Genomic DNA, 18,990 nt, shown 5'->3' with positions numbered 1-18,990 from the left:
GTTGGGTTGACAGTTGGACCTGATGATCTTGGAGGTCTCTTCCAACCTTAATGATTCTGTGATTTATTGCAGTAGCAAATATTGGAATGAAACTCAAGCGTTCCTTGTGTTGCTTTCAAAGCAACTTGTTCAAACATCAGATCTCTGAGCGGTTTGAAGTCGTGTTTACTTGCTCCATGAATTTTTCAGAAAAAATATCAGAGCTGCTGTTTGTTTACTAGAACGTAGCAAATGCTGTCATCTAATACCTATCACACTTAATGTAATGGAAAAACAGGTGATGCTTGCCTGCAAATTAGAGAAAACCTGCTCTGTTCTGCTGAATTAAACAACTGAAACACTGAATTAGTGGATTGATCTTGTGATTCTTGTTTAGACACTTCACTTACAGGAGTAGATTGCTTGTGGTAGTGAAGAGTGATGCACTGAGTATACAAACAGGATGCTTCCTGTCCCTCTGCATCTACCCGAAATAAGGGTTGAGGGACTACCCGAAAGGTTGTGAAGAGCTTCGTGTACACCTCATCTAGTGACTAACTTCAAGGTAAAACTTTTGTAGCGGTTACTGTCTATGAATTCTCAGTTTCTACTTCAGCTCTTGTGAGGTTCTTAACGTATTTTGTGGCCTTTCTGAACTAGTTTTTTAATTTGAAGAATACTCTACATCTTGATGGCAGGGTGATGCTGAAGGTCTCCCTGGCAGCAGACACTGACTTTTTTTTCTTCTTTAATTTTAAGAGGACTCACCAAGCCATTTTCCTCCCCTTTCCTCCATGCCACTGAGGTGCTTCTTGGACCTCTCCTTTGTGAACATTAGTTGGTGTTTTCAAGGGGCAAGGAAAAGCTCAGCCAGCACAAAGAACTGTGGGTACTACGGGTTTTTTGTTAAGATGTTGATTCTGGGCTCATCACCAGGTGACAACTGAAGTCAGAAGACCTTTATCTGTTTGTTTCCTCACTTCCTATTTCCGTATTTCAGCAAGTTGCATAAGGAAACAGGAAGCTGTTTGTTTTCCAGTGTAATTGGCAGATCACACATAATCTGTCCCCTTTCCTCATTCTACCTTGCTGTAGGTTGTTCTGCAGGGACCACAATGACTTGATCAAAACAGGATCAACCGTTTGGCTTTGCCAGGGAACAAATGTTGTGTTTTTAATATTTGACTTTGTTTTTAATGGGTAATGACTGAGACAAAGTTCAGATATTCTAAATTCCTTCAAATATTAAAGCTAAAGAGCTAAACCGTGCAGTTACAGCAATTATGTTCTTCTAATTTTCTCTGTTTTCTGCCAAGACACAGAATGCTGTTTGTGTGATACTGATAATCATGGTTACTGATGTGCTTAAAAATGTTAAGTCTATAACCGACCTTCTGGTCTGTCCTGGTCTGATTTTTCAGTGTCTCCAGTTTAGTCATACTGCTTTATGTTGCTGTGAAAGTATCAGAAAGGCGTTTCTTGTTCACATTTGGTAGCTTTCAGTCACAAATGGTTTCTAACTCTGAAACTGAAGCTTTCAGATTGTTGTGCTCTGGTGTTATAAGAAGGTTCAAAGCAGCTTTGGGACAAACCCGAATGTTCAGTATGTTGACATGAAGTAGTTAAGCAAAAACTTAGTAAGATTATTGGCGGACTTGCAAAATTTTCAGTTGTCAGAAGCAGCCAAGAAAAGGTAATGAGAACAATTTGGTAGGAAATGGGGGAATTGGACTACGAGGTTGTACTGAAAAAAATCAGAAGTATGTGCTCAAGTGGCAATACTGACTGTGGCTTTATTTGGTTGCAGCCTTTCTGTGCTCCTGATCTTTCAGTGAATCTGGAGAGAAAAATAATAAACATAGTTATTTCAGATGAGAAAATAACTCAGCATTTCCCACTCAATAAATACTGAGTCTCTGTAATACCAACACAAGAGTATCCTGCAGGGTTTCCAGCTGCAGCGAAGGCTTTTAAAGCTCTTGAGGTGACTTCAGAGGTCAAAGGATATAGGGGCGATTGCTTTCCTGCCGACATACATAAACATGAAGACACTAGGTGGGAAAAGACCTCCAAAAATAGCTGTTTCTACCTCTTTGCAAAGAGAAAGATAAGTACTGGTGATAACTAGTCACAGTCTTCTAAACTATGGGTCAGGAGACTGAATGGTTGAATAGATCTTCCCAGGAGGTTGGTGCAGGTTGTGGTTGCGTCAAAACACAACGACAGCCAAGCAGATGCTGGGGAAATAAAGAGGTGTTTGAAAGCAGCAGCTTGTAGCAGGTTTTTGGCAACACTTAGGCTTTGCAAATTGGACTAAGCGGAGAAATTGTATCATTCATTTGTACCACAGAGGTCAGGTGCTCAGTCAAGGGAGGAAAGCCCCAACATTTACTCTCAGAAGTGACTGTCAAGCAAGATAGTAGCATATAATGATTTTGGTTGGAAAAGACACTTTAAGATCACAGAGTTCAACCACTGAACCAGCCCTGAGTCCACTGCTAGAGCAAGTCCCTAAGCACCACATCTCCTTGAAGATGAAGTCAAAGATCTTGCAGCTCTTGCTCTTCTGCTTCACGAATACTTCTGGATATCTCCTGCTGGTGTAGGCTCCTTTAGCATCTCGGCTGAGATGCAGTGCTAAGAGTAAGAGAGCTGCTGGCTTGGCAGCAGCATGTTTTAAATTGCATTTCCTACAATATCAGCATAGAAAAATGTCTTGTTTCAGCCTTGTCTTTGCAGGAAGCTTGCTGAGCTTCTACTGTGAAATAAAAATGTGCCTCTCAAATCTGGAAACAAATTCATTTTGCAAGCGGCAGCATGCTTGCTTTGAATACAGAAATGGAGTGTTTCATACTAGGAAGTGAAAGCCAGTTCCTCAGAATGACAGACCTCTGGTTTCAAGCAGAATGAAGCGCAGGCTGTAGTGTTGTCTTCATCATTCTTGGTAGCTTTCCATCTCGGTGCATTCTATTTGTACTGTGTGCCCTTGCTCACATAACATTTCGGATAACATCCTGAATGCTGTAGCCTGAAATTTGTATGAAAATACTCAGTGTTGAACCGCTGCAGCTCCTGGCAGGGCTATGCTTATCTGAGTGTATGTGTATGTCTAATAATGTGGTTTTGGGAACATTTCCTACACCCAGTTAAGATGTGAGTGAAACATGGATAACAAGCAAGGCAATTTGTCAATTTTGCAGCATTAGTTTCATAGTGAAGATGTTTAAAATAAATGCTTACTTGCTTTGAAAAAGTATGTACTCATGGCCTTAGAAGCTTACAAACAAAGCTGGATTGATGTGGGCAGGATCTTCAAGGCCCAAGATGATGTATCGGGCAGTGGCGTGGTTTACAGGATATATCCCTCTCACTTTTTTCTCACTCTTTCCTCCCATAGCTGCTATGCAGCATTTTTTATTCTTTCTTAAATAAGCTATCACAGAGGTGCCACCAAAGCTGGTGGGCCCAATTTGAGCAGCAGTGGGTCCATTTTGGAGCTGCTGGAACTGGCTGTCTGCCACATAGAGCTACTCCCTGTTTCCCCCATGTACTCAGCGCTGGTGTGGCCGCACCTCAAATCCTGTGTTCAGTTTTGGGTCCCTCACTCCAAGAAGTTCATTGAGGGGCTGGAACGTGTCCAGAGAAGGACAACAGAGCTGGTGAAGGGTCTGGAGCACAAGAATGATGAGGAGTGGCTGAGGGAGCTGGGGTTGTTTAGTTTGGAGGAAAGGAGACTGAGGGGAAACCTTATTGCTCTCAACAACTGCCTGAAAGGAGGGGGTAGAGAGGTGGGGATTGGTCTCTTCTCTCAAGTAACAAGCAAGGACAAGAGGAAATGCCTTCAAATTGCACCAGAGGAGGTTTAGATTGGATATTTGGAGGAATTTCTTCACTGTCAAGCACTGGAAGGGGCTTCCCAGGGAGGTGTTGGAGTCCCCACCCCTGGAGGCGTTTAAAGACATGTAGATGTAGATGTGGCCTGGATTAGGTCATGGATTAGTGGTGGACTTGGCAGTGCTGGGTTAATGGTTGGACTCGATGATCTCAGTGGTCATTTCCAACCCAAGCAATTCTGTGATTCTACTCCTGGTCTCTTCTCACAAAGGCCACCCCTACAGCACCCTTTGCTGCCAAAACCTTGCTGCATAAAGCAGATACACTTGTCTAAGCGGGTTTTTTGGAAAGCAGTATTTGCTACCACCCTTCCCTTTTCTATTTTATCTCGGAGTATTTTGGTTTCTGAATTATATTTTAGAAACAGTGTAGTTATTGAATAGTTATTTTTATTGGTAACTCATATATGGAAGAATGTGCTTTAAAATAATGCATGTCTAAGGCTTTTCAGCTGTCTTATTCTCTCCTCTAAACATTCATTTTCAGGCTTATTTCTGTTTGCAGACTCCCGTTTCATCAGAGAAATATAATGTTGTGTTCAGGCCATATACTTCCAAATAGACATTTTTTTCTGGAGACACGATTGTATACATTGAAAATAATTTTTGTGTACAATTCATAAGCATTTATTCTACATTACTGAAAATAACCACATAACTCATGTCAGTTTAAATGTTCGTGTATTTTTAAGCAAAGAATAATTTTCTTGCCAGTTGTTATGATTTAGCAGTATGATATAGTACAATTATTTTAAGAATTAGGAATTTTAAACACAAGTTAACATCAAAAGTAATTTGTTTCTCTTCTTTGCCTTTGGTATTGTTTTCAGCTAATGTTTCAGAGCAGGGCTTGTTCACGTAACAGTGCTATTGTTAATAACCTTAACATGCTTGAGGCCAGTTGTGTTGGATATGTAGATGCACTAGATAAATTGTTGGAGTTTTTATCTTGACAGTAAAAAAATTAACATGAAGCAGGTGTAGACTGACACTTCAGAAACTCCATGAAGTCCAGAAAACTGTCTTGCTTAATTACATTTGATCCATCCATTAAGGCTCCTGAAGCATAAGTAAGCAGTTTATGCAAACATTTGTTGGCATTTCATTAGAGGTTTTTTGTAGAAATACAAAAAAAAGCCCAAGTAAAACTTCAGGTTACAACTTCATCTTAAACTTTTGTTACATTTAATTTTGAAATGTTTTTTAAAATTGATTTTAAACACATTTATTTTCTAGAAAAGAAAGATGTCACCCAGAGCTTGGAAAGCTACACAGCAAAATGCCCCGGTACGATGGAGTACATCACTCTTCCAGATGGTCTGAAGTTACCTCCTGTTCCCTTCACCAAATTGCCCATTGTGAGGTAAGACCCCAGAATACAATCTTTAACTTTTCCACAGTACCTGTCAAATTGTAAAGGACAGTGGAAGGATAAAGTCTTCTCAGTTGATATAAGTTGTTCACAGTAACATGGAAAAATGTCAAAGTGTCCAATTGTTTTGAGAAGCTCTTTGGCAAAAATAGAGCCTCTGAGCAGAAAATACTTTGTGGTCTTTAGTTTCTGGGTCTTTAGTTTCATCTCCAATGAATAACACCCTGTTTAGATTAAAGCCTAGCGTGAAGAGTTAGAGTCAGAGAGAGAGAGAAAACAGCCATTGGGCATCAATAATAAAAAGCAAGTCTAAAAGAAAATCTTTGTCAAGAAGTGGCTTTTTGAAGAGAAGATAATTGCTATTCATAAAGCATATGGAAGAAGTTCTTGAAAAGAGTTCTTGTAGACATTTGAGTCTCGGTGGGATGTCATCAAACATTTCATGAAGCAAGAACTCTCGTATCACAAAGAGACAATAAAGTGTATAACCAAAGAGTGAAAATGATCTTTGTTTTCAGATTACTTTTAGTCTCAAAAATGAAAATGAATGTGTTATTCTATGAGCTTTTTTTTCATGGTACAACTAGTTTTTCTATGTTCTCTCTAACTTCTTCAATCTGTTTTCACATTTACTGAAGAAAGAGACCTTGTCTAACTACTCCTAGTGCATTTAACATGATAGGTCTGTTCACACAAACAATTTGCTGTGTGGGAGGTGCTCACTTAAGGTGCAGGCTTGACTGGAGCACATGGTTGTGTGTGGTCAGATGGAGTTGTCTATGGAGTCAGAATGGTCACACCACTCTGCCACCAAAACATTTGGTGTTTTGTCTCCTGGTTGGACCAAGTACAAAGCTGTGCACTACCTCACCACTTTTAATATCTACTCATGAAGGAAAAAAAATGCATCTTCCCTGAGGTCTTCCAGCCTTGTCCCCTCAGGGGATTCTGTTAGCACTGAAAAAGCACATAGGATGAATTTGCAGATGCTTTGTGTTGCCTGTTCAGTGGTGCAGTATACTTTGGAATTGCAGCTGGTGTAGAGTCACAGAATGGTTTGGGTTGGAAGAGACCTTAAAGCTCATCCAGTCCAACCCCTCCCATGGGCAGGGACACCTCCACCAGCCCAGGCTGTTCAAAGCCCCGTCCAACCTGGCCTTGAAATTGTGGAGTATGTGGACTGTTGACTCATTTTCCATTGACCTTAACCATGTCCAGTGCTGAGTTCAGGTAACTTGGTCTGTGTGTCAGAGGGGTGCCCTGGGCAGTACATTCTGAAGCTAAATACATGAAGGAGGTCTGTATTTCTTCTCCTGAAAGCTTTTAGACAACCAACTTAGTGCAAATTTTAACCTAAATTTTTGTTTTTAGAAAGAAAAATTATTTTTTTTAAAAAAAAGGCAGTTAAGTGAACTTGTATAGCCCTTTCAAGTACTGGGGTTACATGATCATAGACAGAAGTTAGAGCAAAAGCTTCCATGAAAACATTAAGGCAAAATCCTTCCTTCAGAGAACAAGACTGCTGAGAGCCACTTGGTGCCACTTGCAGATCTCTGTTCTCGGAACATCTTAGTAGTACACAGCATAAACCCAAAACTGCCTTCCTTAATCTGACTGCGTATGGTGTCTGTCTTGGCTGTCAAACAGCTGCAGAAACTCTTTGAGCTAAATAATGTTAAATTTTGAGACATAATTTATAAATACATGGAAATGTGGTTTAGATCAGTGTTGAATAACTTCAGCTCATGATTCAATCCATGCTAGAGCCCCCTAGAAACACACATTTACAGATGACGATAACTTCTATTTACGGTTGGCATTTCATGGTCTGTTAGTTTTTAATCCTTTTAATGTGAGGTCCTTCTTTTGGATGCAGATTCCTTAATCAAAATACTGTCAAACATTGAAATGCCACAGTGAAATTGGAACACACTCGCGCTGTTACCTTTTCCTCCCCAATACCTAAAAAGCAATACAATAGATTTGGCGTGGCAAAATCTTTATATTCCATTACTCGTGATAAGCAGTATTTAAGGTCTAGCTGTCCTTTATTTAAGTGTGGTGTTCTTTATCGTCTTTCTTTTTTGGTGTGCATCATGTCTATTACTGATGTCCTTTACATACTATATTTTTATGTATTTTCTTTTAGCCTTTGGGGTTTTTTTAGACATTTTAAATACTGCAGTGCAATCTGGAAAGCTCCTTGGTGAATTTTTATTTCTTCTGATGAAGCTTCAGAAATTAAAAGCATGTTGGATTGGAAAGTACTCCACTATAGCATACTGTAAAATCATCACTTAGTATTTTCTGTGATACAAAATAGAAGAATTTATTGTCTTTCTGTTCTGATAGATGCACTATTTCTATTTTCATAATTTACCTGTGGTAAAACTAATTTTCATGGTAATATGCTTGACAGAAGAAAGAGTTTTCGTCCTTTTCACCACTGATGTCTTTGTTGTCCTTTTAGACTTTTCTTACTACTTTAAATTTACTTAGTGCCGTTTTTTCCCTTCCCTCGGTTTACTCAGTAGAGTGTTTGTTTGTTTTAAATGCTTTCCATTTCCCCTCCAAGCAAGGTGGTTTTTAATTAAGACAACTTTTTCCACATACAAGATTTTGATCTTCTGGGTAGCTAGTGAAATTATTTTGTAATTCCTACTTGTCACTCATTTGAATTCAGTCAGGCTGGGCCAGGGGCTTAAAAATGTACATTATTGGAGCTTTTTGCACAAAGGAATTAATGTTGTGTGTATCTCCTGTGAGGGTACAGCTGTCTAATACGTGGTTGGAGACCATTCCTCCCAGTATCATGCAGTAAGATAAAAAGGGTTATCCACCAGTATTTCTCTAATAATGATGGATAACCCAAAGCACTTCTTTCTATATATAAAATGAAACTCCTTTTTGTTAGCACTTTGTGGAATTTAATGTTTCCTCTACTAACTATCATTTACATTTTTTGCTTTAAGTTGCATTCTGATTTGTAACAAATTTCTATCAGAAGAGGTTTAAAATATGAAATATTCAGCAGTCTGGCACAATTTCTCTTTATTCCTCAGGCCTGTTGTCTGTCATTGTGCATTTCATTGTGATGCTGACACTAAATACATGGATGTGTGAGAGACCGCAAGAATTAATGCATGTCTCAAACTTTCATAGAACGTATTGGGTTGGCAGGGACCTTTAAAGCTGATCCAGTCCAACCCCCCTGCAGTGAGCAGGGACATTTTTACCACATCAGGTTGCTCAGAGCCTCAGGATGTGATTTATTTCTTGTTCCAAAATACCTTTAGTGTTACCTAGTAACTTCTTATCAGGTGTTTTATGTCAGAGAGATAACATGTCTGTGTAGTGTTACTCTTACAGCTTCATTGTTTTCAGCAGTAGCACGTTACCTTGAATGATTTGGGTAATTTTTTAAACAAATTGTTAAAAGTGGCTAAAACAAATGGCGCTATCAAAGAACTCCAGTGAGAGAAGTTTTACTGTGGGAGGTGGATGTAGGAAAGGGGGGAAGGAAGGGAGTTAATCTTTGAACTGCTTGGGTTTTCTGGCATGCTTGCACTTGGCTTTTTAATTGGCTTTAGAAATCTCCTCGAGTTTTAGATAGGCTGTGGTTGTTCACATCATGGTTCACGCCTCCTGTATCTTTAAGTATCCTTTCAAAGTTTATTGCTGGAAAACTTTATGAGCATTTTATTTCATTCTTGCTTGAATATCTCAGGAGGTGAGATGGCTTTAGCAACCAGTTTTATTCTATAGGAATTTTCTTATTTACTTGAAAAACAAATTTTAAGAGTTGGAGATTTAATCCATGAGTGTAAAGGGGAGATTCTTGTCTCTTGATGACATTCTTCATTAAAAGCACAAATATTTCAACCCGAATAGACTGCAGCAAAATAGCTTTGATACTGAATGATGTCTTTGTTCACCTTTTATTTTTCCTTTCCTCACTCCTTCCTGATTCTTAAGTACCCAGGAGTCTTACAGGCTTTTATTATACTGCTAATTTTACTGAACATGGACTAATCTATTGCTTGTCCTTATGCTTAATACTTAGTCTTTAATTTCCTATCAGCATCGGAAGCCCAGTGATTTCCTTGGTATTGGGAATATATATATATATATAAAAAAATAGCACTCTGCATGGTATTGTAGAGATTTGGGTCTAACAGGGATATAGTCTGATAAATAATTCATTTTGTCTATTTGTAATTGCCTTCTGGTCGTTCAACAAACCTACTCCCATTTCTGGAGTGTTTCCTTCCTTCCAGAAGCAAATTGTACATTTTAGCTGTCTTAAAATCTGGTTTATTCACCCTGGAGAAGTTCTTTATTTGTATTACAGTATCCAATTAAATTTTATCTGGCTTCTAGTTTGGGTTTAAGTTAAATATTTGGAGCCTTTCTGCACTGGATTTGTGATGTATTTGTTGTTCCTTCTGCACTTAACTTGGAAATTAATACCTGGATTTCAAATCTTTGATCTGGCTAGTTTTGCTTTTATTGGTTTCTACAGAAAATGTTTTTCCTTGGTTATTACTTTTCTGAAACTTTGTTTTTACTTTTCTGGGGTTGGTGTAACTTTAATTTGGACTGTAGGTGTTTGCTCCACGCTTTCAATTTCAGGTATTTTAATCAGTACCTATTCAGAGTGTAATTTAGTATTTATCAGCTAATTTTTAACACAACCATTTATTATAAAACAAAATAGAATAAATAAAATATTATAGAATTATTTTTACTCAACAGATCTGTGAAGCTCTTGAACCTCCCGACCAGTCTCCGACCTCACAAAATGAAAAGTCTTCTTGGTCAGAATGTGTCAACCAAGAGCCCCTTCATATATTCTCCAATTATTGCACACAGTCGTGGGGAAGAACGAAACAAGAAAATAGGTAAGAATATTTTGCCCTGTTTTCTGTTGTTTTGTTGAATTAGTTTGGGAAAGAAACCTGAACGTGACTTTCTGGGTTTTGAAATAATCAGCCTAACGTGAAGGAGCACAGTTTTGTTCTCTGTGGGACAGTTTCAAACTCAAAAGAGGAATGAAGTGTCATAGATAATAAAATGGATTTTTAGAGGACATAAACCTAGAAATACACAAACAAAAGAGAAATCAGGGAAAACTTCATTCTGACACATTCTGTTCAGCAGCAGCCGCCAGTGTAGCCAGTTATCGTGTGTCGTGCCCTGAGCTGGATGCACTGATTTCCCCTTTTCTGATAGGGGTTATCATCATGAACACCAAGAAATTAGGGTGAATTAGGATGAGCTGCAGTTCCTTGGACAAAAGATGCCAATCCATAGGAAACTGCACTGTGGTGGTTCATCACCCATAGGATCCCGATGTTAGCGCATTGGGATTTTAAAATTGGGTTTCAGTTTATCTCTTTCAGGAGGAAAAAAAAAATGCATCTTGTTGATATCCTATTATGATTTAATTAAAACTCAGAATAATTAACTTTCTGATTAGTCAGTTAAAAACAGTTCAGCAAAAATAAAAAAAGCCTTATAAACAACGTTGGGAATATGAATAATTTTCTCCTAGGGGTTTATTTATTTTCTTATAAAACTCTTTCGTGCCATTGGAAATGGATTACGAGGCTTGTTTAAAATCCTGGATTAAGTTACAAATATTGGTAGTCCTTTTTGTTGCTTTTGTGCATATCGCATGCATGATAATTTTTAACATACGTGTTAGTGTCAGCACAAAGAGGACTTGTGTGACTGTGGAACAGAACTGACTGTAAACGCTTGAACACAGAAATTTGCAGAACAGTGCTTATCTTAATTTGGCTCCTTATGCCACTGTTTCTAGTATTGTGAAATCACCAAAAAAAAAGTCATTGAGGTTTGCTAGATTTTCTATATCGTGCTTTCAATTGTAAAATGCTAAACATTTAGCAGGTCGTCACCAGTAGTGGCTCCAAGTAATTCTTCAAGTAGGTAATTCAGGAACAAGTTAGTGATAGGACAAGAGGAAATGGGCTCAAGTTGCACCAGGGAAGGGTTAGGCTGGATATTAGGAAAAATTTCATCACTGAAAGCGTTATCAGGCATTGGAACAGGCTGCCTGGAGAAGAGGTGGAGTCATCATCCCTGGAGGGATTTAAAAGACGGGTAGATGTGGTGCTTAGGGACAGGGTTTAGTGATCAACTTGGCAGTGGTGGACTTTGCAGGGCTACGTTAATGGTTGGACTCGATGATCTTAGAGGCCCTTTCCAACCTAAATTACTCTATGATTCTCCCTTCTGAAAGTCCTCTTTCATCTACTTTTAGAATTAATTTCCTCCAGCAGTGTAGCAACCCCTTGGCTTGGTCATCTGGATTGTGCCTCGCCTGCAGAGCCGGTACTTGGAGAATCTCTCCACAGGCTTTTTCCGCACAATCTTCTAGGTTAGGTGTTGGACTCAATCTGCCGTGGACCCCTGATCATAATAAAGATGATATCCCTCACCTTGAGTACATACGCAATTTCCAATTTGTTTTATGATGATGTGTATTTCCAGTACATAGTTGAACCATGAGGAATTAGGAAATGTGCAGAGGTATGGATTTTTATCTGGCAGGTTGGATGGACATGGCTTAGTGCTACTTTGACTTCAAAAGATAAAGGATAAGAAATTAAAAAGATAAGAAATAATAATTAAGTGAAGGATAAGAAATTAAAAAAATGTAGATCTGTGGAAACATCTTTAAGTACTTTCTCTTTAAAGAAGTATTTCTTTGGACAATGGCTTGTCTTAATTTGTTTAAAAATCGATCACAAGTTTTCAACGTTTAATCTCGTAGATATGCCATGTCATATTTTTTCATTACAATAAACCCTTATTGCTAATCTTGTCAAACGGTCATATTATACAATATTCTCGTTCCTCGATGGATCTAAAAGGAACCCGCATTTTTTAAAGCTGTTCAATTTAGGATTTAGGAGTTTTATATTGTACAGAGAAGTTTCTCTTTTTAGGTTTTTATTCAGCCAGAGGCGATGTCTGAACTGCTCGTGATGCTGTGAAGCGTTTTGTTTTTTGAAGCAGATACACAGTGCATTCACTTTTTAAAGCCTCTAATGTTTAATTCAAAGTTTTGCAAACAAAAGAATGTACAAAACAGAACCAGATAACTTCCTTTGCAAGAAGCTGAGGAATTTAATAAACTTTGAAACTAATGAGAATATTTTAATGACATGCATTCAATTAATAACAACGACAATAACAAATTAACTGTGTTTTTTCTTACATGGAATTATGCAAGCCTTATTTTTGGTTAAATTATTGCTACATCAAAGGAAATCAAGTACTGCTGACAAACTAAAGGGAAACAAAACCCTTTAGAAAGCTGTGAGGAAATGTTTTCAGCTTTCAGCTTGGTAAGCTTTTCTGATTGGAAACAATAACTGGGATAATTATATTCTGGTTAAATTGCTTTAATAGAATGCTAGTCATAAGAGGTAAACCTACTGATTTTTTACATAAAGGGGTTTTTTGTTTTGTTTTAAAGTGCTGATAGTCTAAAGCAGCAATAATATATAATATAGTAAATCTAGCAACTTACTGTCATTTCTATATTAAATGATTAAATGATATAACTATTAACTCTTTACTTAGGGCAATATGACCTGATATACCTTTCCTTTCAAAAGCTTTTCCCTCGAGGAAGCAATTTTGTAGCATTGCCCTGGTGTCTTTTTCATGGGATAGCTAGACCTTCTGAAAAGGAAACCAGAGACAGCTCATGACAGCTCTAGATGTGGGAGTGGTTTTTTGGTGGTGGTAGGGACTAGTCATGTTTTCCTGAGGGAATGAGAAGATGAGACATGGATGTGGACATAGACATTTATTTAGTGTGAGGGTGGTGAGGCACTGGCACAGGTTGCCCAGGGAAGCTGTGGATGCCCCCTTCCTGGCAGTGTTCAAGGCCAGGTTGGACGGGGCTTTGAGCATCCTGGGCTGGTGGAGGTGTCCCTGCCCATGGCAGGGGTTGGACTGGGGGAGCTTTAAGGTCCCTTCCAACCCAAACCAATCTATGATTCTATAGACATAGACACACACATAGAGAGATACATGTCAACCTGGGAGGATATCTGTAACTCCTTCAGTCTTTCCTCATCAGGCAGGTTCTCCAGCTCCTTGATCATCTTGAGGCGTACTGGGCTCTTTGGTTATGTCTAAGGTGCAGGACCTTGCTCTTGTCACAGCTTTGAACACTGCCCCCCTAGTTGGTTAGTTTAGAGCAAGACTGGCAAGTTGGCCAATCTGCAATCAAAGATTCTCCTGCCTCTTCTAGGTAGGTAGGGCCTATCTGTCCCCCAGTAGGCTGTATTCATTGAAGGACTTCCCATGATCATAGAAACCAAAGCCATAGTAACACCAGCCATGTATTGATCCATACGATGGGTTGACTTCTGCCTGCAGTAATAGCTCTGAGGGCAACACAGAGGAGAAAATCACTTGGGCACCTGTACCCTTTACTGCGCCTGCAAGGCTCTGAAGTCCTGTTTGGTCTTGCCCAGGTTTTGCTTTACTGTGTCATTGGTGCCCACATAAGTAGGGGACAGCAGTCTGGGCTTTTAACCAGCTGTGGCAGTCATCTCTCTGTGACATCCCAGGTCTTAGCTGCTGGCAAGCAGCAAACTTCCCTTGGCTGTATACCAGCCCAGCAGATGGGTGTCTCGGTGTCCTTCAGCAGTCACCCACTGGTAGCACTCGCCGTGTGCTTTTGCGGCTTTTACCGTGTGCTGCTGCTGTGGCTTCTCCCTGTGAATCTTGCACATGGTTGTTGAAGCTCAAGGCTTCATATCTGTTGCTGGTTGGTACATGTACAGAAGGGGAATGAATATTCCTATGGGTCACCAGAGACCACAGCACTTCCTCCTCCAAGGCTCTGTCTGTGCTGTTGAAGCTCTTTGGCAGTCCTTGGAGGTCAGTGCCTCAGAGCCCTCAGATTTCTTGCAAAGTCTCAAATAATCCTGTTTCTAGTTCCCCCTCCCTAGCACACAGCACAGCGCAGCCTGCTCGTTGCCTCCCTGCGCCCCCTCAGTTGCCGGCGCTGCTCCCCTCAGGGCCAGTCCCCTGCCTCTGGCTGCGCTCCCCAGGGCCGGTTGCAGGCGGCTTCCCGCGCCTTCCCCTGGCCGCGGGGCAGGCGGCACCGCCGAGCCCTGTCCTGCCCCTCTCCTCTGGCGAGCCCTGCGGCCCGGTCCCTCCCCACACATCAGCCCAAGGGGATCGGGGACCCAGAACCCTGCTCAGACACCAGGGGAGGGCCTTGCAAGCCTCGCACTGCTCTCAGCTCGCAGTGCAGCATTGGCTTCCCATGGTTTCAGTGCTAGAGTAAGGAGGTAGAGTATCCTACACCGGAGGAGGGATCAAACCCATAAAAATTAAGAAATTATCCTAGACACTCTTGTTTTTGTAAGACAGATTAAAGCAGACAAATTAATGGTTTGCATTTGTGATAGATGAAATTAAGATTTTCCAACATTTTTCTGGTAACTGACTTTTTCAGAATCACTTTTTTACATGGCTGCATTGAAAACATTTTTCAGAAAAGATGTTCCAGTCTTGTAGTTCTTATAATGTGGAAATTACGACAATTTACAAGGACTGCAGTGCCTAGTTTGTCTACTACAGGTGCCTCTGTTTATACAGTCAACCGTAACGGGGCTTAAATAGTGCTTAAATAGCTTTGAAGCTCTGTACAAAGTCCAACAGGAACTGGTTCTTTTGAGGACCACAGAATGCATTGTGGACAATAATAAGCAATTAAATAAAAAGAAGTTTACAGAACACCTCATACAATTGGGATTTTGAACATTTTGGTTTAATCAACAGTTTTGCTTTTCAGGTTTCATAGTAATATAACCCGTTAATATTGCTGAATGTATGTTTTTAATTTCCACTAGCATTAATTGCAATTAAACATTTGCATTAAGTAATCTCCCCTGAGAATGGTAGATGATTGTGAATGTATAATTAGAGTACAGATGTTTTCAACTGTGAATTACAGTCTTAATATTAATAATCCCGTTTATTTACCAGAAATGTTTTTCTAATGTACTAGTAAAAAGTCTTAGCAATGTGTGTTAAAATTATTGAGTAAACTAGTGAAAATTAATCCACATGTTAAAGATTATCTTCTGGTCATGGTTTATTTAACAAATACCATTAAACCACCTTTTATTTGTTTGGACTGCAGGTCCTCAGCTTGTGTGGAGAATCTTGTTACATTCAGGTTTAAGTCTGCTCCTGAGGTGCATGTGGTTAACTGAGAAATTTGGAAGGCAGACAAGGTCTTGTGGGCTGAAAGGATTATGAAGTGCTGATGTAAAATAGTCCTTCTGCTTTAAACAGTTCCTCAGAACTCACATCTCTGATGGTGACCTCACTTCTGTAATCTTTTTGCCACCTTAAATTAAAAAAACAAAAAAAACCCCAACCAACCAACCAAACAAAAACAACCCAAAAAACCCAAAACCAAACAAACCTCCCCCAAAATTTTAGTTTTGGCAGAATGAAGTGAACCTTTGTCACTTATCATGAATTATAAACTGAAATTACAGGTTATTACCTAACCTATTTTTGTTCATTGCCTTTCCAAAGTATTTTCACAAGTTCCTAAATAATTTTGTGAACCTCAGAAAACTCTGTATCTGTACATCCTAGTCCCTTCTTCCCCTCCCACAGCATCTCCCAAACTACTTACTGTTTTCCAAAGAAAATGAGTGGGAGGAAACTAAGGTGGTGAGCAGTTGCTTCCTTCTTAATTTAGAATGATCCTTTATTTACTCCCCATCATCAGCTGTGTCTACATGAAGATTTCTTCCTTTTATTTTTAATTTCCTTCTCCCTGTTGTGTTTCTTCCTTATCTGGTTGCTTTTTATCTGAGTCTTGATTATCCAAGGTGATGTGTACTCTGCACCTAACTCTGAGTATGTAAGCCTTTAAGTGTTTAACATTAAGAATGTGTTTAAGCACTGTTTTGAATGGATGCTTAAGTTACTTTTGCCAATGTAATGTTGAGACACTGGGGCTTTGGAGCACTATTACTCTATTAACAAATACTTCTGGACCTTGAACCCATTGCTTTGCCTCTGATTTATAGCTTGTGTCCCACAGGACTCTTGAATAGGACTTGAGCTGTGAAGATTATACAGAGATGTTAATTTAGAACATAAATATAGCAATCTGACAGCTCAGATGATGCTATTTTTTAATAACGTTATGATTAAGTAATTCTTGCATTAATTCTCTAACCATTTCACGTAGACTTCCAGTGGGTCCAGGGAGATGTGTGTGAAGTTCAGTTGATGGTGTACAACCCTATGCCTTTTGAGCTTCGAGTAGAAAACATGGTATGTATCTTTCTCAATCTCCCCTTTCTATTGTTTTTCTAAAAAAATTTCTCATGTGAACTTTCAAATGTGGTTTTCTGGAAATCAAAGAGTTTGAAGAAGCGTTGAAGCCAGTATTAACTCAGTTTAATAGTGCAGTACAGTCAATTTTCTCCTCTTTGCTGGCCATGAGGTATTGAAATGACAGTCTTTGCCACACAGAGTGTTTAAACGCTTTACTGACCCATAAATCAATTCCGTACCTTTTTGCATTGACTAGAACTCATACTGCATAATTTACATATACAGGTTTTCAAGTAATAATTATATCCCAAAACATCATAATTAGTGTATACTTACTACTGTAATTTGAAAACATGCGTTCATCCTGGCTTTTCAAATTCCTGTTTTGACCACATTTTTAAAAATCTGAGGAATTAAAGGAGTTTTGAGAAGCTTTGTTTTTGTAATAGAAGATTCAGCTCATGGGTCTGCTGTTCCCAAGGATACGTGTTTGAAAACACCGTAAGCTAAAATGTTTAGGAGGGAGGAAGAAAAGATAGAAATACCAGAGAAGCGTGTAAGGTTAGGAGGATCAAGCCCAAGCTGTGATATTAGTTCTGTGAACTGCTTGCAGTGTATCCTGAAACAATGTAAATTGGGGTTTTTTTTCCACTCTTTATGGCGACTAGCAGGATTTTTTTTTTTTAAATTGTTATCTACTTAAAGTTTAAAACTCTTCTAGCTACCAAACCAACTTCTTCTCAGTCCTAATCTGGTGGTGTCCTTTAAGTTAGCTATTTTTGCCTTTAATATTGCTTAAAAAATAGATCCAGTCTCTTAGAGCCCATTCTCCTGTTAGCCTAAGTGAATCACTTGCTCAGGTTTTATTTTTTAAATTTTATTTTATTGATAGGTCTACTGCAGTGGCTAGTCAAACCATTTGACCGAAATTACTGACAATGTGCTACATATAAGAAAGTGGTTTTCTATGGGAAATGAACATGCCCAAAGATTGTGCTTATGGTGTAATAAAATTCATTCTTGGAAGCTAGCACGCTGGTTTCTTCAGCAGCCTTTTATCTGACCCTTACAGAAGTATTACACATTGTCAGGAATGAATAGGAAAAGTAATTGTAAAGCTGCACATCAGAAAGGACTCTATTAATTTAAGAACATTTTGATTTATAGTCTAATTTGTATTGTGTAAGTAATGATGTAATTATATATTCAAAAGAGTGAGTTAGGATAAATTCTTAATTTCTTAATGAGGAGATTTCTTATGGGCGCTTATGTACACTTAAGAACTCAAAATACAGTTATTTCCATCCGTTCCCTGAGCAAATTAATTTTAGTAGCACGAGTACTTCTGTTGGTGTGACAAAGTTCAATCTTTAAATTAATACTGAATTTCAGTTTCATTGGAAGCAAGCGTGATACAAATAACTGAAGTGATTGACGCAATTCTTTAGTCACTGCTCCATAAATAGCTTTGAGAAATTCTGCTGTGTGCTAGTGTCATCTCATTGGTAGAAATGAGTTGATTTGTCTGTGGTATCAAGGCTGTAGCCAGCAAGTTGAGGAAATTAATTATTCCCCTCAATTTGGCATTTGAGAGATGTCGTCTTTAGAACCAAGGCCGGTTTTAAGCTCCCTGTACAGTAAAAACATTGACGTACTGGTATCAGTCCAGCTGTATTACTGAGATAACTGGAACTTATGACAGATAAGGACAGACTCAAAGAGCTGCATCTGTTTGGCTTGGAGAAGAGCAGAATTTTGGGGTAATTCCTATTGCTTTCCTCCATTCCAAAATGGGAAAGTGCAATGAAAACGGAGCCAGACCCATCCCAGCAGTGCCCAGCAAAAGGGTGAGAGTCAGTGAACACATTGCAGCAATGGAAAGCTTTCCTAATGAATAATTCCCTTTTTCCAATCATGAGGTTGGCCTTAGACTGGAACCAGTTGCCTAGAAAGAACACAGAGTCTCCATCTTTAGAAATCTTTGAAATTAGACAGTGAAAAACCTTAACTCCCATCAAAGTTGGCCCTGTTTTGAGCAGTGGGCTGGGCATTTCCTTCCAGCCTAAATTATTCTGATTTTCCAGCCTCATCTGAGAGCTTTCTAGAATGTGAGAATAGTTACGACTTTATCGCAAGAATAAACTCTTGTTTTTATTTTAATAATTCAAAGCATTGTTTAATATTTTAAAATGTGTTGGTTTATTGTTAACATTACGTGTGCCTGCAGTCAGTCCCCATGCCTCCTTGTGGTCTTGTATCGCACTCTTTCATGTTATTTAATCTCACAGAATGACTTTCATAGCAAACACATCCTTTTCTGTAATATTTTGTGATTTCAGCTTGTCAGTCCCACATTTTTCACAGAATCACAGAATATCAGGAGTT

General features: G+C 39.0%; 1 protein-coding gene across 1 annotated transcript in view; it reads left to right on the top strand.

Annotated features, from left to right (window-relative positions):
* LOC104542496 (trafficking protein particle complex subunit 9-like) overlaps positions 1-16,644 on the top strand; it is a gene marked incomplete at its 5' end in the record, with an annotated part of 31,591 nt that extends 14,947 nt beyond the window's left edge. The window contains 3 exons of the mRNA XM_010186832.1: positions 5,109-5,235; positions 10,000-10,145; positions 16,517-16,644. Of these exons, the coding sequence (XP_010185134.1) occupies positions 5,109-5,235; positions 10,000-10,145; positions 16,517-16,644 (401 nt within the window). The remainder of the gene's footprint in view (positions 1-5,108; positions 5,236-9,999; positions 10,146-16,516) is intronic.
* Positions 16,645-18,990: the final 2,346 nt, after the last annotated feature.

Source organism: Mesitornis unicolor, unplaced genomic scaffold (assembly GCF_000695765.1).
Source record: "Mesitornis unicolor isolate BGI_N332 unplaced genomic scaffold, ASM69576v1 scaffold9136, whole genome shotgun sequence".
NCBI classification, from domain to species: domain Eukaryota; kingdom Metazoa; phylum Chordata; class Aves; order Mesitornithiformes; family Mesitornithidae; genus Mesitornis; species Mesitornis unicolor.
This window is presented reverse-complemented; position numbering and strand designations above follow the sequence as displayed.